The 25,100-nt window shown below is 43.7% G+C and overlaps 2 protein-coding genes across 11 annotated transcripts in view; both read right to left on the reverse strand.

Annotated features, from left to right (window-relative positions):
- Nucleotides 1–1,816: 1,816 nt before the first annotated feature.
- On the reverse strand, nt 1,817–10,641 carry LOC110072487 (nicotinamide riboside kinase 2). 2 transcript variants are annotated; one of them, XM_020780894.3, is made up of 8 exons: nt 10,314–10,641; nt 7,275–7,365; nt 4,455–4,503; nt 4,056–4,230; nt 3,174–3,245; nt 2,568–2,674; nt 2,332–2,417; nt 1,817–2,188 (listed from the first exon to the last, which is right to left on the reverse strand). In XM_020780894.3, exons 1-7 carry the CDS (start codon nt 10,493–10,495, stop codon nt 2,332–2,334), a joined length of 762 nt encoding a protein of 253 aa, XP_020636553.2. In that variant the 5' UTR covers nt 10,496–10,641; the 3' UTR covers nt 1,817–2,188. The 2 variants fall into 2 exon arrangements, with proteins under 2 accessions (XP_020636553.2, XP_020636554.1); XM_020780895.3 differs by lacking the exon at nt 10,314–10,641 and adding an exon at nt 8,290–10,307.
- A 1,346-nt stretch (nt 10,642–11,987) lies between these two features.
- LOC110072486 (ATCAY kinesin light chain interacting caytaxin) overlaps nt 11,988–25,100 on the reverse strand; it is a 39,535-nt gene continuing 26,422 nt past the window's right edge. For 4 of the 9 annotated variants that reach the window (XM_078379506.1, XM_078379507.1, XM_072978013.2 and 1 more), the window contains exons 2-13: nt 24,855–24,983; nt 21,741–21,796; nt 20,699–20,923; nt 20,364–20,549; nt 19,962–20,064; nt 18,734–18,865; nt 18,286–18,372; nt 17,466–17,564; nt 17,068–17,103; nt 16,831–16,866; nt 16,517–16,552; nt 11,988–16,168 (exon numbers count right to left, since the gene is read on the reverse strand). In XM_078379506.1, coding sequence (XP_078235632.1) covers nt 16,159–16,168; nt 16,517–16,552; nt 16,831–16,866; nt 17,068–17,103; nt 17,466–17,564; nt 18,286–18,372; nt 18,734–18,865; nt 19,962–20,064; nt 20,364–20,549; nt 20,699–20,923; nt 21,741–21,796; nt 24,855–24,931 — 1,083 coding nt within the window. In that variant the 5' untranslated portion in view covers nt 24,932–24,983 and the 3' untranslated portion in view covers nt 11,988–16,158. Of the gene's footprint in view, nt 16,169–16,516; nt 16,553–16,830; nt 16,867–17,067; nt 17,104–17,465; nt 17,565–18,285; nt 18,373–18,733; nt 18,866–19,961; nt 20,065–20,363; nt 20,550–20,698; nt 20,924–21,740; nt 21,797–22,440; nt 24,304–24,854; nt 24,984–25,100 lie in introns of those variants that run through there. The other 5 variants (XM_078379509.1, XM_078379508.1, XM_072978016.2 and 2 more) reach the window with 3 other exon arrangements.

The following is a 25,100-nucleotide window of genomic DNA, read 5'->3' on the forward strand; positions in this document are numbered from 1 at the left end:
GTGATGAAATCTTTAATCCTCCACATGTTCGAGGTTTTCTCACATGTGGACGTAGCAAATGCTTCCGTGCGGCAGATTTCTGTTGATCACCACCACAGATCTCGAGAGCAAGCGACTGAATTATGTTCCTGAAACAGACTTTCCAAACTTTTTAATTAGTAATACTTAAGGAATCTAACCTGCCAATTTCGGGAGGGAGGGATCGGTGGTAGACCTCCTGGAGAAAAATGCATGGAGTGGGGACTTATTTATCCAGTGGTTATTTGCCACTTGACAGATGTTTTGACCCAGCTCACCAAACGACAACAAAACTGTATCAAAATAGGTTTTAAAGGTGCCAGTTCAGAGAACAGATGTCCAAACTTTTGAGGAAACGATGCACATTTTGAAACAGAGGAAGCACCTCCTTTTTGGGCCAACCTTGGTCTCTTTAGGTCAGTCCAAAAAAACCCTGCAAGGGCAGAACAGATGCATTTATGTCCCTAACACATGGCGTAAAGAACATGTGAACATGCATGCAGGTTATCCTACTTGTGCAGCTGGCGAGGCTAGTTTTTTACTGTGTCATATTAAAGATCACAACTGCTTTTTTTCCCTAGGTTGACATTTTCCGATCCGCACCCCCTGCTTGAGAGGTCCAGTGAGGAAGCTGCAAAAAGCTGTGTCAGCTCCTCCGGTTTGCAAGTGGCAATCGAGGATGATATTTAAGATCGAATATTATCCCGGCGAAGGGAACTACCAGTACTTCTGGCCCTGGGGAGGAGCTTTCCAGTGTGATTCCTAATGACCCAATCGACCTCGGCCTTTTTATGAGGTTGCATTAATTCGTTTAACCTCCCGCTGCCCGGTTCTTGAACATCTCTTAGACTGATGAGAGGGCTCTGTATTTCAGGATAAACGAACCCTCAGTCGAATGGCTACTCCTGACCAGAGCAGACCTTCCAAATTAATGGGGAGTTGATGTTTTATGTCAATCCTATGGATCCAGCAGATTTCCTGCACTCAAAGAGGGCCAGACAAGAGGATCACTTCTCTGTCGAAGACTTGGGATGGCAAGAGAGAGTTACCAAAACCGCATGTGAGGCTACAGTCAAGCATGGATTAAATCCAGGATCGGAGTCCAGTGACTCACCCGGATTTAAAGGCCCCGTCAGCAGGTCCGCAGGCGACAGCATGCCTCGGCATGTAACTCCAGATTCAAAGAACATTGCAAGTCCCAGTTTTGGGGAGACCTGTCATCAGGCATGCAGCGCCAGAGGAAGGGGTGTGACAGAATAAACAAAGGGAGCTGTTAACTTCTCTCTGCGGGCAAGAGGGTGGGTGACCCATAGGTGTGAACAATGCATGAAGAATGTAAAGCACCCCGGTGTTTTTTTTTTTAACTATTTTTTTCCAGGTCACTTGCATTATGTCATTTCTCTCCTCCTCAAAACCAGTTTTTTTTGTTGTTGTTGCTGAAAATGTTGGGCATGAGATCGTCATCCTCTGAACACCTTACTCTGGACATAACCCCCATTGGACTGAATTTAGGGGTAAATTTTGGAGTAAAAGGTACTTTGTGATCTATTGCACTGCCTGGCTTCTTTGCTTCTTCCCCTTCCAACGCTGTATCCCATTTTGACAGCGCTGTTAAGCTCCTTAAGGCAGAAACCTTCCTGTTTATAATGTTGGAAAGAACTAAGCCCATTCATAATACAGATAAATGTGTTAGTTTGGCTGCTAAGACCCTAAGAACATGGATCCACTCCGTGGGAAGAAAGGGGGCAAAAGACCGCCTCCCTCTCTTATGACTGTCTGAAAACAACGAGGCCGAATATTTCAACCATTTCTTTATTATGTGTACAAGGCGGTGTTATACAAGCTTCGGGAACAGAACTAAACAGGTTTCCTGTGGCGACAGAGATACAGAGACAAAAGGCCTATTTTGCAAATTCAGTGTTCCATTATAAAAAAAAATTGATACATGTTGAAACCAATGGAATATAAAATAAAATTAAAAAAAAACACACACTCACACCTGTCCATGGGTACACCGTAAATAAATTACGTTCACTTTCAACTATATACATAAAGCTGTTTTCCGAAGGACAGGGAGAGCGCCAGGTGGGGCTTCTTAACCGCTAATGCAAAGATCGAAATTAATATTTACATCAAATCTGTACATGGACCTTCTGGTTTTCCACAGATCCTAAAAAAACAACATGGAGAAATAAGAAATGAGTACCCAAGGTATGGAGAAAAAGCTTGCCGTTTTATGGCCAGAAAGGGGGGGGGGACAGGAAACTTTCATTCCCATCCTGGGAAAGACAACTCGTGGATATGGTCCTTTACCTATGAACAATTTAAAAACTGGTTCTGAATATCTTCAAAGACTTGCTTGAATAAGGCGTCTCTGGACTCTCGCCCATCCAAGTAAACTGAAAATAAGAACGGGGCGTGAATGCATGGTACAAGCTGCTGTTCCGGCAGGGGTGGGGGGTAGAGTTTGCATCCATATTTCAATCAAACATGAATCTGGAGAGCCGGCCTTCTAATTATGGCCAGATAGATCGTTAGGCGGTCCTTACCAACGTCGACTTCCTTGGCCTCCATCTCTTTCCGGTGCTTGAGGTACATGGGCCAGACATGACCGTCAAAGAGACCAGGAGGGTCCGGTACAGTGTACCGGCGGGTACTGGGGGGAAAAAAATAAAATAAACATATGCAGTTAATCAACACTGCAGAACAATCTGTTTTTAAGGTCATAGCTTCACGACAGGGCTGGCATATGAAGCCAAGCTTCTATCTCACATGGGCTTAATGCTTTCACATCCTGCCAGGAACCAAAGGCTGGTTCACGATACAAAGAGACTTGGGCTTAAAACATTGCACCGGGGGGCTCCTGCATGGAATAGCTTTCAGCTGAAGCCATGCAGATACCATAAATAAATAAATAAATAAATAAATAAATAAATAAATAAATAAATAAATAAATAAGGGGGGAACCTTTTATTCAATGCATATGAAGACAACCGCACTAATCTGCACCCTGAATTTCCGCCCTTACTGGCCGCTGTGTTCCTGCAACTGGGGAAGATTAAGCTCCTTGCAAAGATGAGTTTGGGACTGGGATGTGATAGCTCAGTGTTTCACAAGCTTTAGATCCTTCCAGACTTAACCCTTTAAGCCCTTACCTCCTCCTTCGCTTGCATTCATCATACGGGACTGCTAAGTAGTACCGTTTGTTAAACAGGTCCACCAACGGCCTGGAGAAAAATAAGATTGGAATAACGAATTCTTTATCCATGAAGTGCTTGAGAGAAGAACCTGCCCCACACGGTTCCCTAGCCCCTCCAGTTTAAGGTGTGCCTTCTATCCTGGTGGAAACCCCATGCAGACTTCGTTCACCGCCTCTCTGGAGGTTTTGGATATTGGCTCCCTTCATCCCTCGTGATTGGCCACGTTTGTTGTGGGCTAAGCATCGTCAAACATCCAGAAAGCAACCCAGCTGGAACGTTTTGACATTTTAAAAAAAGAAGAAATCAACCTTCGGCAAAAGGCCTTCTCGGATGAGATTTCTTTACAGGTCAGATCTGAAAGTACCGTCTTGTGTCATTAGGATCGTGTGACAGGAATTTTTGATTCTTGCCAGTATGAAAAGAGGGGATGGTTGGCGCAGAAGAGATGTGGATGAACCTGATGGGAGCAGTTCAAAATGTTGTGAAACTTAAGAGAGACCCACTATCTAGGAAAAACCCATTCTGTTACCTTCTGTGGGTGGGGACCCTCAGAAATTAGATGAAATAGTGGGGAGCCAAGATTTCATTTTGATGGGAGTCCTGCTGCAGAGCACCACCACTGAGCCATGACTCTCCCTCCTGTATCTACGCTACTTAATTCACGTTAAATGTTTGTGATGCAGATCTGCATTGGAAACCTTCCGGAGCCAACCAAAGACTTCCGGGAGGCTCATGCCTCTAAGACAGGGTTCTTGGTTCATCTCTCGGTGTGCGTGGCTTGCAATTCTTGAAAGTGAACATGAGAAGTTTTAAAATACTGTATATATATATATCTACCTATAGTTGTAAAGAAGGAAGCCTTCGATCACCAGGACATGGATATCCCGAGAGGAACTGGGTGATTGGGAGTCACGCGAGACGTTCACCCCATGGGATCGGGCGAATTTCACCGGATTCTCCATCCAGGCTTTGACGGTGCTCACCATGGCCTCCATATCCAGGGAATCCAGCACTGGTTAGAAGAAAGGGAAATATATGCCCACACAAGGGGGGGATAATAATAATAAAAAAGTCAGTAGAGAGAAAGATGAAAAATTCAGTGTATAAAGTATAAATGTGTATGGATAGAATTATGCAAATTTTAAGGTATGTTTAAAATTGAATTATATGATAATGATAAAAAATATACTTAGGGAAATATACATTACTGCATCCTATAGCGAACACCGTTCTTACCATCCCACTGTTTAAAGCCGTCTTCCCCGACTTGTATTTGATCTTGTGGCTGAAATATAGTGATCAATAAAACATTGCTGCAAGACGCAGGGGGGGTGATCAGTTTACCTACGATTCGGATCACAGCCTGGACACTACTGCAAAAAGACACATGTACACACACATACACGCTCCCACAAACAGAGGCAAGTGGCTCTCTTAGCAAAAATATAAAAAATAAACACTCCCCAAAAAACCAGAAACAACCTTAGCCTTGGTGCAGAACGACACAAACGTGTAACCCTGCCCCACACCATAATGGTCCACACCCTCCAAAACACTGGCTGTTAGGTTCTCACAAGGTCTGGCTGGACTAGCAAATTGCCCTGCATGAGACAGGAGGAACTCATCTCTTAAACCTGGCTGCAATTTTAAGACCTTGCTGATATAATCCAAATCTAAAGTAACAGCTGCAAGATTAGAAACAGGGCTTCCCTAAATGTCTTCTTTTTTTTAGCATGCCCAGCATGTATTCCAAAAGCTTCCAAACTCATTAGATGATAGACGACGGGTGATATGAGCTAACAATTCACAGAAGGCACCTGCTACGGAGGGAAAGCAGCCCCAGATTTCTCAGGCCTGAGATCACCCGGGAGCCATAGGTGTAAGGAAGCATTTTAGCAATTTGTATCTAGAAATAAATAAAAGTTGTCTGCTGATCAAGCTGGGGTTTTTTTTTGTCCTCCTTCCAAAACAAAACCGAATTTTCATGCTCACGTGGTTTCCGATTTTGCCAAGTGGGGCAGCTTGGCGGCTGTGGCGCCTTAAATAGTGGCACAGGATCACGCGGCATGAAATAAAGATTTAGTGCAGAACTATGGAAGGAACGGTTGCTATTTACTCACTAGAGACTAGATGCCTCCTTTTGCTAGAATCTGCAGACAGACTGGCTTAAAACCAACGTTTAGGGGAATCATGGAGGCCAGGAGATGTCTTATGGCTCGGCTCCGTGGCACTTTTCACGTGTGTGCCGAGGCTCAGCCAAAGAAGTCGCACAACGGCAAAGCAATCCACTGAAGCAATTCATCTGTGCGATTTGCACAAGCCAATTTAGCAAAGCGGGCCCGGACTTTTAGCCCTCCTGGAATTGGCAGGGCTGAAGCGACTCCGGACCAAGTTGTTCTCTTGATGAGAGTGGGGCTAAATCACAACGGGTCCAACCCGGGGGCACAGAACTGCTTGGAAGACTGAAAAAAAACCCAGGGAGTGTCTCGTTCGGGAATAGAGTACAGTACTGTATTGCAATACACTGGAGATCCTAATAGAAGGTCAGAAGAAACCAGTGGGTGGCCAAATGGAAAATGGACAGGGCTCCTGCGCCTTTCACAGGGGCGCAGAAAAAGGAATTTCCCCACTCCTAGTCCCCCATAAGAAAAGGGAAAGAGTACCGGGCATCCTTTTTGCCACAAAATAAACGGCGCACAAGGGGTGTTTTAAAATGCAAAAGATGGGAGTGGCCAGTTTGGTCCAGCTTTTGAAAATGTCCGGATGCTAATTTTTGTTCTGAGTATAAATTTCAGTGCTGTCAAGGTTGCAGTGTCATTTTCCAGAATATTCCCACACAAGGCCCCCTTTTTCTGGTCATTAAAAACCTGTAGTCCCACAAGCGGACAGTCATGCACATGTCTTCCCTTGGGTCCCATTACACGCATGCACAAGCTTAAGTGATGTTCTGCGCCTGACTTGCACGAGACCTTGAGGTCAAAATCCAAATGTGCTCCCCACTTTGCAGGAGTGGTGTCATGTGTTATGTTGTTGGTGTGGAAAAGGGCATTTTGGCAGGATCTGGGGAGGGTGTGACCCTCGCGTAACAGATCTGTACTTGCTTTGGGCTGCCCCGTGTATTTAATATTTATAGATTAAAACAGGGCTTTTTTTTTTTAAATTGTTGGTCACACAAATCATGGCTAATACAGCAAACCATGGTCAACAGACATCATGGTTTATTGTGATCCCCATTAACATCTTAACACCTCCAACAGCTTAAAGAACAGTAGAAAACTTTATATCTCATTATTATTGTTGTTGTATAAATCTTATTAATATTTAAAGCAGAGTTTAGATTGCAGCCCGAATCACCCCTTGACATTAGCTCAGTTGGCCGAGGCAGATGGGAGTTGTAGTCCAATGGAAGCCCGAGAGGCTGAACTTTATACCCACCCCCTTTTTAATGCAACACAATTAGTTTTATGCCACTTGTCTTTTTTTTTTAAGATTCAGGTGATTTGACAGCAGTTTTTAAAAAAACAACAACGCTGCAAGGAAATGGGGATATTTAATGTTTTGACTGATTTATTTGCAGAGATATGTATTTTATTTGTCCAGGATGGCAAATCTGGAGTAAAATGGTAGGCAGGTAGATAAATCCATTTTTAGAATTTCAGATTAAAATGCTGGAATGGTGACTTACTCAATGATTCTGCTGTATATCATCCTAACCCTTTTGAAAGGACATGCCTGTAGGGTTATGTTGGCATTTTTGAATCACACTGCTCCTAAATAGTTGTTCATGAGTACAAAAAATGAAGATTGTGGAGAAATTTGACTTGGCAGATACTTGTCACGATGTGTGCACTTGAGAACGATTGCTTATACACTTTTTATACTGTACAAAACAAATGCCTAAGAATGCAACCCAAATGTATATTTGGTGGTTAAGATAAAAATTGATGCTCACCAGCTTTCTCTGCAATGCATCCAACCGTAAATATCAAACTGAATTTTAATATGTGTGTGTCTGCATATATATATATATATATATAAAAATACAGATATATTTACCTTAAAAAAGTCATCTTGATGGACAACACAACAGTTTGGAAGGGCTTTTATAAGTCTATTGGTCAAAGTGGTTTTGCCCCCATTCGTCACACTAAATGGAAGAAGAAAAAACATATTTGGAGCAAAATTGGAGAAATTATTTTGGGAAAAGCCAACATTTAGACATTCACTGAGAATAAATAATATTCCTATCTTTTTTTGGCGGGGGGGGGGGGGGAGAACGACCCTTTGCCTTTAGTTTATCTCTATTCATATAGTGCCCAGAAATGGGATTAGCACTTTTAAACCTTTTTGTAAATTATTTAATGAATTTGGAACCCAAAGAGCCATTTTTGGGGATTATTTATGCCAAGTTACAATCCCTGCATAGTCTTATTCACAAATACTGTAAAACTGAAAGCCACATGGGAAGGAATACCTCAATAAGGGCTAGTAGCATGGGATTTAAATTAAATTTTGTGCCTAAATTGTTATCACTGCCTTAAAAAAAGAAAAGAAAGGAGAGAAGTAAGATTTTTTCTTTTACATGTTATTTATTTATTTGCTTCATTTCTACATCTCCTTTTTTTTTCTTGTTCAGGGGCTTAAAATGTCCTTTCCCTCCATTTTTCGTGTCTTCCCCCTGTGCTTTATTCTAACACTTTTTTTGCAGTTTTGGGTTTTTTTAATGTAATGCCCTCATTATTTTATTTTGAAATCTAAGACGTTCATAACATCTCATGAATGAATTAATAACTGTATGTTTGGGAGCAAATTGACATTGCTTCCCCTCACGTTTTTATGCATTTCCCTGACTTTAAAGAAATAAATGTTTGGGAGCAAATTGGCATAGCTTTCCTTCACGTTTCTATGCATTTCCCTGACTAAGGTACAGTATACAGTATATCAAGTTCAGTTTAAAGGTGATGGGATAAAGATCTGAGCCTGCTGGGCGTATTTATTCAGGAGCAAAGGCCACTTAATTTAATTAAGTGGGGGGTTAATTAGAGTAAACGTTGCCTAAAAGGAGGCGCACTGCAGCATGGCGACACGTCCGTTCGTGTGTCAACCCCCCTTCACACCCAAAGCAAGACCTGCGTCTTTCATTTCTGAGTAAAAAGCGGGAAAAGAAGGGGTTCTTCCCTCCCCCCCTTTGAGCTGAATTCCTCCCAGATCCTCCTCTTTTTTGCCATATAAGGTTAAAAAGGCGGAGAAGAGCAAAGCTCCAGACTAACAAGATTTCAAAATCGCCCGCCTTTTCCTCAAAGCCGGGCGCTGATTGGCTTCCCAGAGCTCCTGCCCAGCGTCTCGCGCCGGCGGGATATAAATACGTTGACGGCCCGTTGCCTTCCTCGTTTCGGGGATTTTTGTTTTTTGGCGCGCGCGGGAGAAGCGGGAGTGGGAAACTAGGGAATAAATCTCGTAATAACCTCAGAAGAAGTAATACTGTACATTTTATAAGATGGGAGATGTTATTTTTCTACACCTTGGGGCGACTATTTTTTTTTAATTACTGTATTTGAGGCGTGTGTGAAGGGAAAAGCGTTTCCCTCCTCCCCATACACAAAGCTTGGATATCATGAGGAGAAAAGCCAGTTTGTTTTTAAAAAGTTGTACCTATTTTTTTTTTTGCAGACCTGTTTAATAAGAGTAGGTATCGCTTACGCCTGCATTTTTAACTCGCACCTAATCATTTTGAAATATCAACCCAGATGAAAACAAAAATAACAAATTGGGAATTTTTTGTTTTTGTTTTAAATGTTCTGGGATATTTAGAAGGATTTGCCCTGAAATAGATTTTAAAAAGGGGTGTCTGTTTTCTTCAGGTTTCCAAAGAACAAGATGCTTTTAATTTTTCTTTTGGTCTGTAAGCTTTTTGAAGGGAGGAAGTTGAGAGATTCTTACTTTCCTTTTTTCGCACCTTAACCCGGGCTAAGAAAGCCACCAGGGAAATAAAAGCAATAAACCACAGGGCATTAAACAGTCTTGTTTAACAAGGACTTTAACATGAAAACCGGTTCTGAGGGCCAAACATTTACTTTCTAGTGCTTAAGAAATGGCTCAGATTCTCATTTTCCCCTCCTTTTGAGGCTTCCTCCCCACAAAGCAGGGTCAGAGCTAGACCGGGTGGGCTAGTAACCCAAGGGTCAGCTCGCAGGTGGGGATTTGAACTTGTGTCTCCATGACTGTTTACTGGACAGGACATTTAGCAAAAACAGCAATCAATACTTCTCAAGGGCAAGGCCCATGACCAAACTATGTAATACCAGATGTTTAAGAAGACAAAACTGCAGTAAATGTACCAAAACAGGCAGGAAAAGGGAATGATAACTTACAAATTCATTTTTTTTTTACAGTTCCTGCGTGTAAAACCTTTTCCAGATTTCCTTTTTTAAACCCCCCCCCCCCAAACAACCAAACCTTTGTTTAATTTAGCATGGCATTTCTATCACAGTGCCAACATAATATTTATTTCCTTTACAGTACAGTATTTATATCCCACCTTTCTTCCAAGAAGGAAAGCCAAGGTGTTACAGAAGTTAAGTCATAACAGTTATTGTTCAAAAGGGATCCATTCATTGCCAGAATGACGTGTGATATAAATGCAAGTCAGTGATATCTTTATAGACCACTACAAAATTCATGCAGTCTAGGTGAAGAAAGCATGTGGCTCTTACACTACTAATAAAATGCATCCCGTTTCCATATGAACTGTGCAATTGAGTTAAACAACCTCTATAAAAAAGGGGGGCATCAAATGGCATGGATCATTAATTAATCTACAAATTTCCACTTAATGTCTTCATTCAGTGAGAACTATAACAGACCCCTGAGTTAGTGAGCAGAGGACCTCATTTAAAATAGCACTTCCTGCCAATGTAGTGAGAACAGCTTGCAAAGTCTGAGAAAGGCTCATGGACCTTTTGATCCTAATTTTTACATCTCCAGCTGCCTTCCTCCTGCTTCCATGAAAAAAACCATAAATATGCATTCACAGATCTGACCACATGCAAGCACAAACAAAAGATAAAGCCAAAGATCTGGGTGCAGCCAGCTTACCCGCCTATTCCTATGATGCATTTCATCTTCCCAGCTTCTTCGGCTTTTGTTTCCTTTGCTGAGGCGGGAATGCAAGCCTGGAAGAGTTTACAAATAAAATGCAAGGGAAAAGAATCTCCCCTCTTTTCAGCCAGCGAATGCTCAGCTATTTCATTCAGGAAAAAGGCCCGGGTGCCTGGCATTTATACACCACTGGGGTGCAAGCCTCTCCCCCTTCCCCTCCTCTTTTCTCCTCCCTGCTCTGGGGCAGGCCGTCCATGGGGATGGAAAAAAGCACTTAAGCGCCACCCCGAGCGTAAGGGGCACCTTTGAGCCTGGCCTCCTGATCACCATTGGGGGGTGGGGGTGGGGGAGTGTCATGTGTGCTGGGGCTGCACCTGTTGAGTGCTTTTCACACATCCTCACTTGTTCTTCTTCGCACTCCGCCAGGGTTGTTTCATTATAAATAGCTCTCTGGCTGGCGTCCTTTTGCCAAACTTAGTCATGGGGACACAGAAATGTCATGCATGCAGACCCCCGCACACTTTTTGGGCTCCCAGAGCCCAAAGGCTGAGACATTATTTCTTCTTTTCTCTGTCCTACAAGTGTGCCTTCCAGGAAGGCGACTTTTGCTTTTCTTCAAATGGCCTTTGGAAAATATTTATATATGACACACTTCTAAAGTGTTTTCTAATTTTGTGTGTGTGTGTGTGTGTGTGTGTGTGTGTGTGTGTGTGTGTGTGTGTGTGTGTGTGTGTGTGTGTGTGTTCAAACGGAAATGAGCAAATCAACTCATTTAATTATCTCCTACAACTTTTTCTTTTGTATTTCCATCAATCAGTCTTTGGAGCTCAAATTAACCATCCATTGAAGCTTGGTAGTGGGATTTGTAGGAGAGAGAAGAGGAGATGCTTCTTCAATAAAGGGGTAGTTAAGCGGTGGAACTCCATGCCACTGAATGTAGTGATGATGACAGCCAATGTGGATGGCTTTAAAAGGAGAAAAGTCAGAATTCGTGGAAGGTGGGCTATCAGGGTCTACTCTGGAACAAAGCATAGGGACACGTATCAATGTTGTTGTTTAGTTGTGTCCGACTCTTTGTGACCCCATGGACCAGAGCACTCCAGGCCCTCCTGTCTTCCACTGCCTAGTATCAATGTTTCCAATGGAAAAACACAGCAGCTAGTGAGAAGAGTCCACAAATTTCACAAGGGGGCATTTCTGTTGCTGCTGTCTGGTGGCACATTTTGAATTTCTTCTAAAGAAGCAGTTAATCCCATTTCAGCTGCACAGACTTGCAAGTCACAGTCATCACTGTGTAAAAAAATGCACCCCCGGTACACTCATGGGGTCACGTTCTTCACAGCCGAACGGCGTGTGTGAGCAGCCGGACACTGCCAAGAACAATGACGCAGGCCCTTTTCGTGGGGGGACCTAAACACATCGGGCAAGAAGTTACCCAAATAAGGAAAGCTGGCAGCTGGCTGCAAAACAATCCAGAATAATTGTTTTAGTAAAGACTTACGGGGGAGGGGGAAACCTTCCACACACCTTGTCAGCCTCAAATGTAGTATTTCCCCCACCAAATTGTTGCCTCTTTGGTCCTTCCGTGCTCACGTGTCCTTGTTAATATTTTATATATTTTATGGCTGCCAAAATGCATCTGTTTCAGACCCAATAAACAGAAGACTCGCATTCCTTGTTCGAAGCCTCAAATGTTTTAATTAAATATTCACAGATTCCCTCCGGCTTCAAACAGAGCAAGAAAAATGATGGCCATCGTACACTGTGAACAGCCATCCAGACTTCTTAAAGAGTTAAACCATCTAAATACAAACATGTTAGGAAGGTTGTGGGTGGAATGATATTTCCCCGCCACCACGACCACAACTGGGGGGAGCAGAAAGGCTCTACAGAGGAACTGGGTGTGAGTTTCAGGAGGGTTTTGTTGTGCCTTGACCACAGGAGACTTCACGCAGAGAGAGCGGCATGCCATATTGTCCATTGCAGGGAATATACAAAATAGCATGTGTTATGTACACTGGTGGAGTTTTCTCCCCTTTTTCTTAGACATACGTATGGATTTATATACAGGACATGTGGAAGCAAAAGAGGGGGGGAAAGACTCTGAGGCCACAGGAGGAAGCCCTGCAACAGGACAGAATGATATGCTCTGAAGGGATTGTTTGATGATAAAGGATCTGCTGTGGAAATGAAGTCCTCCTTCCACCCTTCGACGAGCGTCACCAACTGATCAGTTTTTTGTTACAGAAAACGTATTTTTTAAAATCAGAACCAGGAGGAAATGCCATAATGACGCACAGGAGAGGAAAAAGCTGTGACGCAGTGGATGGAAATGGAGTAACAGATTAGCAACTTTAGGGAGGGGGATTCAAAGATATTTAATGCCAAAAAGCAGAGACAGACCATGAGCTAAATCAATTTTTGATCCCAGCTAGAGTAGGCCAATGGAAAGGAATGTATTGAGTAAGGTATGTTCCATTTAGTTCTATGGATCTGCTCTAGCTGAGACCATAAACAGGATGATGCTCATGTTTCCAGTCCCCTCCCACTTCACGGCAGTGACAGGAAGGCCTATCTTCAACCCAGAAACCCCAACCAGCATGCCCAGTGGTCTGGATTAATGGGAGTTGTAGTCCAACATCATCTTGTTTGGCTGCAGATTCTCCACCCATAGCCCATTAACTGAATTGCGAGATGATTCCAATCTTCTAAGAACAAAATTGCGTGGATGTCCATGTAGAAACAGGCATCAGAAACTTACAAAGAAATGAAAACCCAACAACAATAATAACAGTAACACCAAATGACAATATTGTAACCTGGTGGTTCCAAGGAGAAAAATGTGCATCTCTCTGCTCCTTCGGACCAGCCACTGGTGTTGGTTTTTACAAACACGGGAGTCCAAATGAGTTGGATGCAGCTGTGCAGCAAAGCACAAGTTTTATACTTCAGTTCTGGTCAATAATCCCAACATCTCCTGTTCCGCAGATCCTGGAGGGCAGAGCTGAAAAGGACCCTCAGCCTCATCTCTGCCCCGTGATGCTCCAGAGAACTGATTCTTGCGAGGAATAGTCCAGTACTGGATTCGGTGGAGCAGCACTCTAACCCCGCAGTAAATGCCTTGAGACGTTCCTTTAAATGCTTTTTAAAAATCATGCAGTTACTCTTTCATGTCCAAACTGCTGGTTTTCTCTGCAACTATTTCTATCCTATATATGTATCCAGTTTATATATAATCCCATCACCTCAGGGCAGAGAGGGCTGACAGGGATCTCCTGTTAAATTTCTGGGTCATTTATAGAAGGCCAGCATGGTTCAGCAGCTCCCAGATGGTCTGAATAACAGAAACCATCACAAATTCTCTGCCAGATGGGTTTTTGGGTAAAAAAAATTATATCCACCTTCTTCTGCCACAGTTTTGTACCTGGCTCCAGTTAGAGGATCACACAGTTCTAGCAGATAACGAAATACAGTGGTGCCTCACTTAACGGGGTGCTCTGTTTAGCGACGAAATCGCTTAGCAATGACTTTTTCGGAGCGTTTTCACGCTTTGTTTAGTGATGGTCCCTATGGGCGATTTTCGCTTAGCGATGGTTGGGACCATGCTTCGCATAGTAATTAAATTTTGGGGCCCCTGTTTCGCTTAACGATGGTTTAAACAGCCTCATGTTTGATGTTTTTTAAATGTTTTCCTGTTATTTATAAAGTTAAAGTTTACTGTTTAAAATGTTTGAAATCATAAAGTGCACTTAATAAACCCTTTGTTAACCAAATTTGACTTTGTTCTGACTCTTTTTAAATTTGTTTAAATTTGTTCCCCATTGAGATGCATTGAATAGGTTTCATGGCATTTCAATTGGGGAACCGCGTTTCGCATAGCGATGTTTCCTATGGCGATTTTCACTTAAGGACGACAATTCATTCCTATTGGAACGGATTATCCGGTTTTCAATGCATTTCAATGGGAAACCGCCTTTCACTTAGCGATGAAATTGCTTAGCAGCAATTTTTTCGGAATGAATTAACATCGCTAAGCGAGGCACCGCTGTATATCCAATAAAGCCTGAAAAATGATCAATCCCAGCTTCCAGAGTCTGCTTCCTGTGCTGGCATGTTGGCACACAATGATTAGACGAAAATGTCCCCATAGATGTTGCTCCACTTTAGCCATCTGAAGGCGACTGTCCCCCGAAAGCATTTTTGAAATCTTCAATTTTTAAAAACATTTTGCTTTGCAGCTTAATAAGGTTACAACTGTTGGTTGTTGTGGGTTTTTCGGGCTCTTTGGCCGTGTTCTGAAGGTTGTTCTTCCTAACGTTTCGCCAGTCGCTGTGGCCAGCATCTTCAAAGGATGTGAGGCACCCCTTCCCGAGGCACTTGTCCTCTGAAGATGCCAGCCACAGAGACTATCGAAACGTTGGGAAGAACAATCTTCAGAACACGATCAAAGAGCCTGAAAAACCCAAACAACAACCATCGTGAAAGCCTTCGAGAATACATTGTTACAACTGTTCTCTCCACGTGCATGGTCCAGGAAGCCATCAAATTTGCACCGTGCATGTGTTCGCTTTCTTCTTTCGGAACTGGTTTAACATTTGAAAGAACCTAAACACAAAATGATGGAAAGAAAGAGAAGCCGCTTCTTTTTATGCTGCTGACATCTTGGGAGATGCACAGAACCCCTCAGATGCAAATACAATATTGCTTGTAGTGCCCTCTTGTGGAATTTATTATGCATTTATTTGCAAAATATAAAGTCAGAAGTCACTGGGTTGTTGGATTTCCAGGCCTCTCAGATCTAGGTGGATGAAAATTTAATTGTGCAGCTCCTTCTTAGAGGGGTGTCATGATTGTGAAATTAGTTTCTTTCTAATAGGACAAATTTCCAATAGGATGTAGTCTTCATATTACACTAGAAGAAAACGCGGATTGTAAATAGGTATCTTTTCCAGCAGCATTCTTGAGTTGGCATAAAGTCCTCTTCTAATTTTTCTCCCTCTTCTTTTTTGATTGCTGAAGGAGAGATATGGGCAGTCTGAATACATTAGCAGCTTGTATCTTATGTTTGGAGGTGCAAATCGGGAGTGATTGTTCAATGCCACCAAAATAAAAAACCTACACACCTAAGCCACGTGAGTGTCCTCCCTTCCTTTAGTATACTAGTACCACATGCTTACTTGTGCATGAAAAGCCAGGATATTTCTGGGTATTTGTGATCTGAAGAGAAAACCCACCAGAAGGGAAAGATGTAGCAAAATCTTGTACACTCTTTATTTTGCTTTGAGCTCCACGTATAAATGGATCACCAAGGATGTCCTTATGGGAACGACGAGGTGAAAAGTCGGTAGACACTCCATATCTGTTGGAAGGGATGCCCGGAAACCTTATCCGGAGTTTGGTTTTTGCAGGTTTTTCGTCTCTCCGCAAATTAACAAAGTGACAGAAATTAAGAAAGAATGGAGACATGCTTCCAAAGGTGGTTTACGCTGTCCTGCAGCAACTCAAGGAAGAGCGTACAAAAACCAGGTCTTCATTCTTATTCAGGCTGGAGGCTGTAATATCCTTTGTATCGTCTGTCTCTTTGCACCAAGCCATCTCTCTCTCTCTCTCTTTCTCTCTCAGAGATCATTGAGGGGCTCGGTGCCTTTTCCTGGAAATGGCTATAGACATCAAAGCCAGCGTTCAGGATCTCGCCTGGAGATGGAGAGGCGATATCTGTGTCGTTCTGGTGGGGCTGAGGATGAGATGGTCACAGAAGGTCTGAACACCAGGAAGGTCATTTACAGTAGTGGGTGGCAATGTATTGGACGGAGTCCCCTGTTCGATCCATGCGTCTCATGGTTCATGACATGCTAGGAGGAAGGGAGAAAGAAAGAAGGCTTCAGTTGATATCTGAAGACTGCAGATTCAACTGACAAACACTAGTATTTTAGGAGTGGAAAGAGGGCTGTCATGTCTCTGATGGCAAGGGGCAAGCCTAATTATCTTTGCCCAGTAGCCCTTCTCTCCTACCGTATGGGATAATTTTCTTAAGGCCACTTAATGTTTTCATGGACCAAGATGTTTCCAGGTTCAAAACCTACAACTGCGTTTGCTCTTAAGGCACAGCAAACCACCACCACCACCCCGGCCTTCCATCTCTGTACTCCAGCGTTACGATTCCGAATGTGATTTTTAAAGAAATTTAAGAAAATCCAGACCTTGTTTCCTGCTCCTCAGGTGGCGGTGCAGGAGGCCTGTTTTGGAAAATTAGATTAAATCGTAAACAAGTTTAGGCAAAATATTTGTGGATTAAAATCAGGCTTGAATCAAATATGAGGGTGCCCGAGGTTGAGCAACGTATAGTCCCCTAGCTGAAGTCCCCAAAACCAGCCAGTTATTTAAAAAGCTGGGTTAGAAAATTCCCAAAGTTCATTAATAGTTATTGCATGCCATCAAACTAATGTTTTCCCCCCTTTAAAATATGTGCCTTTTTGATACGAGCCCCATCATAATAAAACAGTGGAAGGTTTACCTTTCTCTTTCAGCCACAGCCTGTTTCTCTTCTGCCCTGTAAGGAAAAATTTAACTTTGAAACACTCAATCTTCTGAAGCAGCAACAGGAAAGAACAGTGCTTCCATGACAATAAGAAGTCAACTTGTAAAAATTTTTCTTCTTTTGGACTAAACTCCCAGAATCCCCCCTAGCATTCAAGCTGTGGAAATATTCTTGCATCCTTCCTTTCTACCATGCCCAGGAAAGCAATCTTACCTTTCTTTTCTTGCTCTGATCCTCTCCTCTTCATATCTAAAACAAAATAAAGCAGTAATCAGCAAAAAACACATGGCAGCAGGAACCATTTGCTCACAGAAACCCGTGTATTGTTTTTTTAATAACTACAAATCAAAGCAGACACTGAAGTGAGAAAAGCCCCTGCTGAGACAAACAGACCTTTCCCCACCATTTTAGGGAGCACCACTTCTAGATACAGTCTATGTGTATCACCTAGTCAGATTCTATAGTTTCAACAGATGCAGCATTTATCTTCTTTGCAGCAAGGAGGGTATCAAGGTTGTTGGGGAGGAAGATTATGATTGGGAAGGCAGAAACAATGGCAGGAAACAGAAGTGACCTCAGGCGTTGTGAGAGGCCAAATATACAATACTAACTGTAGGATACAGTCGGGGATCTGCACATGCTCCATGGGGATATTATGTGCTAATTCTTCCAAGGTGTGGACATACTGGATCTTGCTGATAAATTTCACACTAAGAGAGAAAGAAAGTTCACCTGTTACTGACATATTTTTGACTTGTTCAAAACGACTTCTGGGTCATTAGCCTGACTTTCAAGAGATTACAATTAATCCTATAACCTTTTATTTTAGAAATACAGTGGTGCCTCGCTTAACGAGGATAATCCGTTCCAGCGAAATCACTGTAGAGCAAAATCCTCGTTAAGCGAAATAAAAAATCCCATTGAAATGCATTGAAAACCCGTTCAGTGCGTTCCAATGGGCTGAAAAACTCACAGTCCAGCAAAGATCCTCCATAGGGGCGGCCATTTTCGGTGCCTATAAAGCGAGGAATGCGTCCAAAAACACAGCGGGGAGACATTTTACACAGTGGGCAGCCATTTTGAAGCCGCCGATCAGCTATTTTAAAAACATCGTAATGTGAAGAATCAGTTCCCGAAGCAGGGAACCAATCGTCGCAAAGCAGATTTTGCCTATTAAAACATTGTTTTACGATCGCAAAAGCGATTGCAAAACAGTCATCGTATAGCAGTTTCGTCCTTTAACGAGGCAATCATTAAGCGAGGCACCACTGTAGTGAAGAGCAGTGGGGCATATATAAGCGTACTTAGATAAGCACTAATTTTACACACCATTAAACTATAGGAAAACAGGAATCAGGTTGATTAGGTGACCCTTAACCTTTATGAGGTGAGGAGATATACATCCATGAATAAAATCGCAACAGGAGTTACCTGATGAATGGCCGCGAGATGGCCAGCACGGTCCGGATGAACCAGGAAGGGTGAACAATAATCAGGGCTTTCAGGTTTTTCCGTAATCTGTAGGAAAAGCCGAGGGAGTGAGACCGCAAGAGCAGACTAAGGCTGTTTGTGGCAGAAGCAATATTTAAAACACACACACACACTGGTCCTTTCAATAAGATTTAAAACAGGAAATTTATCTTGCTTTTTACAACTGCCGATTCCTGCCATGTTCATGACAGTATAACATAAGCAAAAACCAACAAAAACAACGGTTATAAAATGTTAAACGGTTTACAATCTATTTTAAAATGACTGTTTACTCTTTTCATTTTTGTCAGCTTTAAAATAATCATAAAACTGGGGCTTGTTTATTTGTGCAATGACTTTGCAGGCTGCCAAAACGTGATTGCTCATAAGAATTGAATGGGTGTATCACCTTCTGTCAATCATTTGATAGCATTTTTTCAGCCAGCCAATGCCGGGCATTCTCCGACGTGGGGTGGCCCCGTTCAGGTACACAATCATGTAGTCCTCGGCCACAAGCAGCTCCAAGCTACTAATTACATACCTATTTGGAGAAAAAAAATGTAAGTAGTCTTTGTCTAGAGGGGCTGGGTATAAGTCTAAATAAAGTAAAGTAAGTAAAATAAGTCTAAGAGGTGAGGAAAACATCCGCGTGGATAATCAAAATGTGTTATATAGCTTTTTTAATACACAATTTTTACGCCACTTGCTGACTCACTTGCTGACCTTGTGGCTAAGAAGAAATGCTAAAAATAGAATGGCATTAAAAGGACTTATTTTTTGGAGGGTGGCAGGCCTAATTGATGACTTCAGTTAGCAGGAACAGAGAGACCGAGCAAAAAAAAAAAAAAGAGGAATACTGTACGTAAAAGGTTGGAAAACCAATCTCAGGTTCAGAATGGTGACGATGATATCACGTACGCTAGCCAGCTGGTGCTGTTCGGAAAGCTGGCAGTTACAGAATCATCTTTTTTTGGCTTTTGACTTTCAAGAGCCAAATATATTCTTTTTGTATCAACAGTGTAGATGCTGCTTCTGAAGCAGCCCCACCGCTGTCCAAGCATAACATACATTTTAATTACATGGTTTCAATTGCACGGCTATTCAAATGTATAAGATCATCCCCAATGATGCCATGTTAAAGAAAACTGCTCTAGCCTCTCTGCGCCTTGGTGGATACTGGGTGGGTCATCTGAAAATTAATTATTCTTTATGCTGGATCCTTCTTACCACCAAATAATGCTAGATCATAAGGAAAGAACCCACATTAACTTTGTTTTAACACCTCATGCAACCCAAGCTGTGTATATTCAGCACCTAACAAAAACGAGCAAAAACCCTGTGAACTGGTATAACTGTGCAAATGAAGCACAATTAACACATTTGTCCACATCTCTAATTGGTTTGCTTCTGCCTGGGGAGGAGACAAATTCTGATTTGCCCACATCCTTTACATCCTCTCACACCCTCTAAATCTGGGTTCTTACAATCCTGAGGACAAGGAGATGCTTTTGGAAAGCCCAACGACAATAAGAAATGGTCCCTTCTTGGCATGGATTCTGCAGACGGCATGAGGTGGACTCTCTGACCGGATGAGGCAAACAGAGCTTTCTCCATGGAGGATGGGAAATGTTACTCACAGGAAGAGGTTCTCCATGATGTAGTGGTAGTCGGGCAAGCTGCTGTCAGGTAGATAGCAAGCAGCAAACACAATGATGGCATTGAGCCCTTCCCCGTAATAACCTGAGAGAGAAAAAAGAGACACGGTGTCAGCTGGAAGGTAGAATTAGCCACTGAACATTATGGAGATGCCGAGATATTTTTGTTGGTTTATTTGCTTGCTTTCCTTCCGGCATTTCTAGCTATCTGCTTATTGAGATGTAGATTGCTATTCCTAGCTCTTCTTCCTTCCTGCTTTCGAGTCCTTGCTATCCTTCTTGCTTTGCCCTAAAATAAGAGGCAGCCCCCGCTCAGCATCAACATACACAACTCCTGCTTGGTGGCTAAGGATAACCTAATCTCCCCCCCCCTTGTTCTCCAACCTCCGTGCGTCACCACTTTCATGTACGGCTTGATCATCTGGAGGTCGATCCGGTGCTCCTGTTCCCCGATGATGACTGTCCTCCACAGGCGGCCGTTGGTGGCGCTCCCGTCTTCCGTGGCTCCATCTCCGAATAAGTCAGCACTGTCTCCGGGCATGTTTTTGGCGGTGGCCACAGGGGTGTCGTCTAAGAATTAGGAGAACATGAATGTCTGGCATCACCAAAGTAGTCTGAGATACTAGCAAGAAGGGCCTGGGAACGTCTCCGAAACAGAATTTGGTCCTTAGGTCAAAAGAGGTCCCCCGGGGAGGGTTATTCTCCCTTCCTTTAGTTACCTTCCCACTCCAGATCGTTGCCGTTGCCCAGAAACTCAAGGGAATCCGTTTCATCCGGCGTCTCTATGTCGTCCACATTGATGTCCAGATCGTCCGGAGTGTCCAGGAAATCATCGGAGAGGAGCGAACCCTCGCTCTGATCCAAGGAGATGTTGATTTCGGGGGCTACCAGCGTCTTCCGCTTGTGATGGGCCCCGTTGCTGAAATTTAACGTGTTTGGAGGAGCTGTGGGTTTTTTGGGTTGTGGGAGAGAAGGAGAGAAAGCGGGGGGGGGGAACCCAAGTCATTTCAGAAAAGGTTCGCATGGGAAACTTTCACAGAGCATTTATTGTCGGTTTTATGCGGTGGCGTGGACTCGTTTGGTCTTTTATCTTTTTGCCTGTTTTTTTCCTTTTATCACAGAATCGGGGAATAAATGAATTGGAAAGGGGGCCTCTAAGGCCATCAAGTCCAACCCTGGCTCAAGGCCGGAATCCAAATACAAGCATATTGAAGAGAGAGTGGTCCCTTTAATGCCTCCATCATTGGAGTACTCATCGCCTCCTGAGGTCATGGGTCCTGTTATCATACTGCTCTAACCATTAAGAAGTTTTTCCTGATATTCAGTCAAAATCTGGCGTCCTGTCACTTGATCCTATTCTGACGTGTCCTGCACGTTGGGAGAATAGATCCTGTCCCCTTCTGTAGGATGACCTTCCAGGTCTTTGAAAAGTTTTACCCTATCTCCCCTCCGTCTTCTTTCAGTCTTTCTTCATATTTGCAATACAAATCTTATTTAGTTAGTTTGTTTGTTAACTGCCCCTGCTTTGCACTAATCGGGCAGTATAAAAATGGAATAAATAAATACATTTCTGGTGGATGGCTCCTGAGTTGTGCCACTCACTGCTCCAGATGCTGAACGGGAGAAGCACTGTTTTATGTACAAATTTTGGCAAGCAGCTGCACCCTCCCCGGTATAAATATATATAAATAAATAAGACACATGCAGGAGTAAAGCACCATGTATCGCTTTAAAAAATGCATGCCTTTGTATATTACTCACCCATGGCGTCATTTCGGCTTCCTAAAGCATCCATTCCAGCTTCTTCTGGGAGAGGCCTAGAGATTGGAGAGAGAGAGAGAGAAATTTACACATCCTTTCCAATAAATCCTTCCCAGTCCTTTCTTTTAAAAACAGAATTCATATGTTATCAGGTTGTATGAGCCCTATAGCGTTCCTTCCCTCCCCCCACCAATGCTGATAAACTTTATTTATCATTGCATTCAAGAAAAGCCCAGTCGAAACGTGTCTAGTCTTTCTCCTCTGGAGCAATTTCTTCAAAAACATTTGCTGAAGCCAAGTACAGTCATCAAACCAAACTCCAAAGGGGTCAAACCCCCCAGCCTGCATAAAAATCTATAGGTTACGGCGGCTGACGTCCAGCATCTCTTCCTGTCTGGGCATCGCAGAAATAAAAAAGCAGCTGCCGTAAAATAATTCCCTGGATTAGAGGATAATACTCTTCTCCCCTTCTGTGGTTGTCTATTATGAAACACACTTGGTTCATTCAAAGATGTTTTGGGGATAGCGGGTGGCGTGACCTCTAAATTTTTAGCAGCCAAATCCCACCTAGGATGGGATGATGAAGAAATGCATCCTAATTAGGTGTGGATTTAGCCGCAACGGTCAGCATTTTACAGTGCAAAGTGGATATTTTAAAAAGGGAGAATAACTCGGAGAAAAAAAGGGTCCTTTTCCTTACCTTCTAGAAATTTAATAAAGAGAGAGGAAGGTTTCAAGCATCGACCCCTCTAATAATCCTTTTCTGGGTTCAAACCTTCATTAGTTCCTTCCTGGGAAGTTTCATTTACAGGCACAGAAAAAAATCACAGCACATTCCTCTTCTCCTTCTTCAGTTCCTTTTTTTTTAAATTTCCTCCCCCCTTTTCCCCCCTGGAGTTTTGTTTTTTTTCTGAATCAATCCAGCAGATCATGTGGCACCATTTTGGAGACTATAATCTCCCGATCATATGATGGCTTTCAGCTCTACCCTATCCGCTTGGTTCCTCTTGCAGAAGAGGGAGAGTGCAACTGAGCATGCTCCCTGCATCCCAGCCTATGAGCATCTCTGCCTGGCTCTGGGGACGAGCATCAGAAGCGGCTGCGATGGGTCCCTAGTGAGCCAGAGACTTAACCTTTCTCCCCGTATATATATATATTCTTATATATTCTTAGCTTTTAACAGCTTCCCTCGCCTCTCTCTGCAGCTGGGCGAAGGGCAGAAATGCAATATTTCCTGGGTTTTGGAGGGGGGGATTTAATCTCTTTCTTTGTTTTGCAGAAGGACAATAAATAAAGAAATAATACCCTGCTCTCTCGCTCTCTCCCCCTCTGTGCCAGAAATTTGGAGAGATTAATATATGCTGTACTCTCTATTTTGGAGAAATTTGCACAACACATTTGGTTTTTTTGCTTCATTTTAAAAGGAATGGTGCGCTTTAAAAAGAGAGAGAGAGAGAGACAGAGAGAGCCCTTCTGTGCGCTTACATAACATCTCAACCCCAGAGGCAGTCTGCCAATTTAATCACAGTTTATTTCCTCAAAGGAATCATAATTTCAAGCAGATGGGTTCGGTCTTGATCCTGAAGCAACAGGCCCCAGGGAGCCAGGTTCGCGGTTCAGATTTTGGAGGTCCGCTGGTCTTCTTCAGGAAGGGGCGCCTGCAAACGGTTGTACACAATGCTTCTTGAGATGCCGTGCCTGAAAACCGGGGCTCGTAATTGACTATAAACACGACCCGCTTCTCCGTTCTGGATCCGACCTACTAATTGCAGAGGAGACTTTAATTTTTCCAGGTCTGATTGCAGAGAGGGGAATCCCATGAAATGGCATTGCAGGTAGAAAGCTAGCCAGCTTAGGTGTGGAAGCCTCTCGCCTCCCACCCGGAGGCGACAGAAAAAAAGGCTAAATGTGAAAAAGCAACCATTAGCTGCACGAAGATGGAGTACCTCCGTGGGGGCAACGCAGAGAGGCGACCCCCGCATAAGTGCGAAGGAAAAAGAAATCAAACCGTGAGACCCATTTTACAGCTTGGGAACACTGAGGCACAGAGAAACCATGGCTCGAGGGACTCATAGTGCCCGAGGACAAATCTTTTCCAAAAGCGGCTGAGAAAATAAAGCAGATGCTCTCTATTACTGGGATAAACATGGGGTTTTTTTTCGGTTGGTTTTTTTTCCTGCTTTCATTCATGTTTTCCAGGGCTGGTTATTTTTCTCTGCCATTGCCTGCGGTTTCGAAGAAGGAGGCATTTGTTGATCATGAGTTTTCAGGATGGAAAAGCAGCATAGATATTTTCAGAGAGCAGAATGGAAACCTGGCAGGTGCTTTTTTGGGGGGGGGGTTCGGGAGCTGCGTCAGAGGCTGTTGCCAGCTCGTGCCCAAACGTGGGCCCGGCCGGTACGAAGGACTCCATTCTCAGCCCCCGCAGGAGACTTCCCGACAGAGAGGTCCCACAAGGCTGCTTCTGTGTCCCTAAGACAATGGGAGTCCCTGTCTCAGCCCAGCTGCTGGAGCGAAGGGGCGCCAGAGCAGACGGACGCGTCCGAGGAAAAAGCCTGGCACGTCTTCCTCTCTGCCGGATCGTGAGCCGAGGAGTCTATGAAAGCCACATCTGCAGAGAAGACTCAGCTCTTGTCTTTCACTCCCCCACCACTCCTCGGTTCCAGGCTGAATGGGACCCCTGTTTCCTCCAAAGCATCCTCTCCAGGTAGATAGGAACTTCATTTCGGTTAGGCCTGGTGGAGCAAGAGGGTCCAGAAGCCCAGCCAAGAGTCTAGGGGACTTCCCATGGCCCTGTTTCGAATCAACCCTGCATGCACAACCATGAGGACCAGGGACTTGCAGTATTTTTAAGAACATGCTAAACACACACACACACAGTGGGGTCGAGTCCCTCCTTCCCATGTCAGGGGACCCAGCTCAAAAGCCACCTTACCCAGCCATTAAGATGGAATGAGATGCAATATGCTTTCTTTCCCGCCCCCCACAAGATCTTCATTAGGGTAGTACTTTTACATTATAGGATTTGCGGTATGGGGGAAAGCTTAGGTGGACTACAACCCCCAGAATCCTCCTCATGTGCTTCTCCCATCCCCCCTGGAGATCGGGACCCACCTGGGGAAGTCTTCATCCTGCCATTCCTCCTTCACGTCCACATTCTCCATCCGCAGGGTGGCTTCCGTGGTACCCATAGCGTTGCGTGGAAGGGACCGGCAGGAAGCTTATGTCGCCGTTGGGGTCGGTCTGTAGGAGAAAAAGGGAGCCATCGATGTCGGAAGAAAAACCCACAGACGTTAAAGGGTTGAAACTTGACGCTGCCAATGGGCATTCACGCCGGCCTTCCGACACCTTGTAGAGTTG

Source organism: Pogona vitticeps, chromosome 7, assembly GCF_051106095.1.
Source record: "Pogona vitticeps strain Pit_001003342236 chromosome 7, PviZW2.1, whole genome shotgun sequence".
NCBI lineage: Eukaryota > Metazoa > Chordata > Lepidosauria > Squamata > Agamidae > Pogona > Pogona vitticeps.

Coding starts and splice junctions, on each gene's coding strand:
- LOC110072487 (XM_020780894.3), bottom strand. CDS start 10,495: ATGCCAGGCACCCGGGCCTTTTTCCTGAATGAAATAGCTGAGCATTCG. Junction 3,246..4,055: donor TTCCTTCTTTACAACTATAG/GTAGATATATAT, acceptor ATTTTTCTCCAG/GCCGTTGGTGGACCTGTTTA. Junction 2,418..2,567: donor GGCCAAGGAAGTCGACGTTG/GTAAGGACCGCC, acceptor TCTTATTTTCAG/TTTACTTGGATGGGCGAGAG.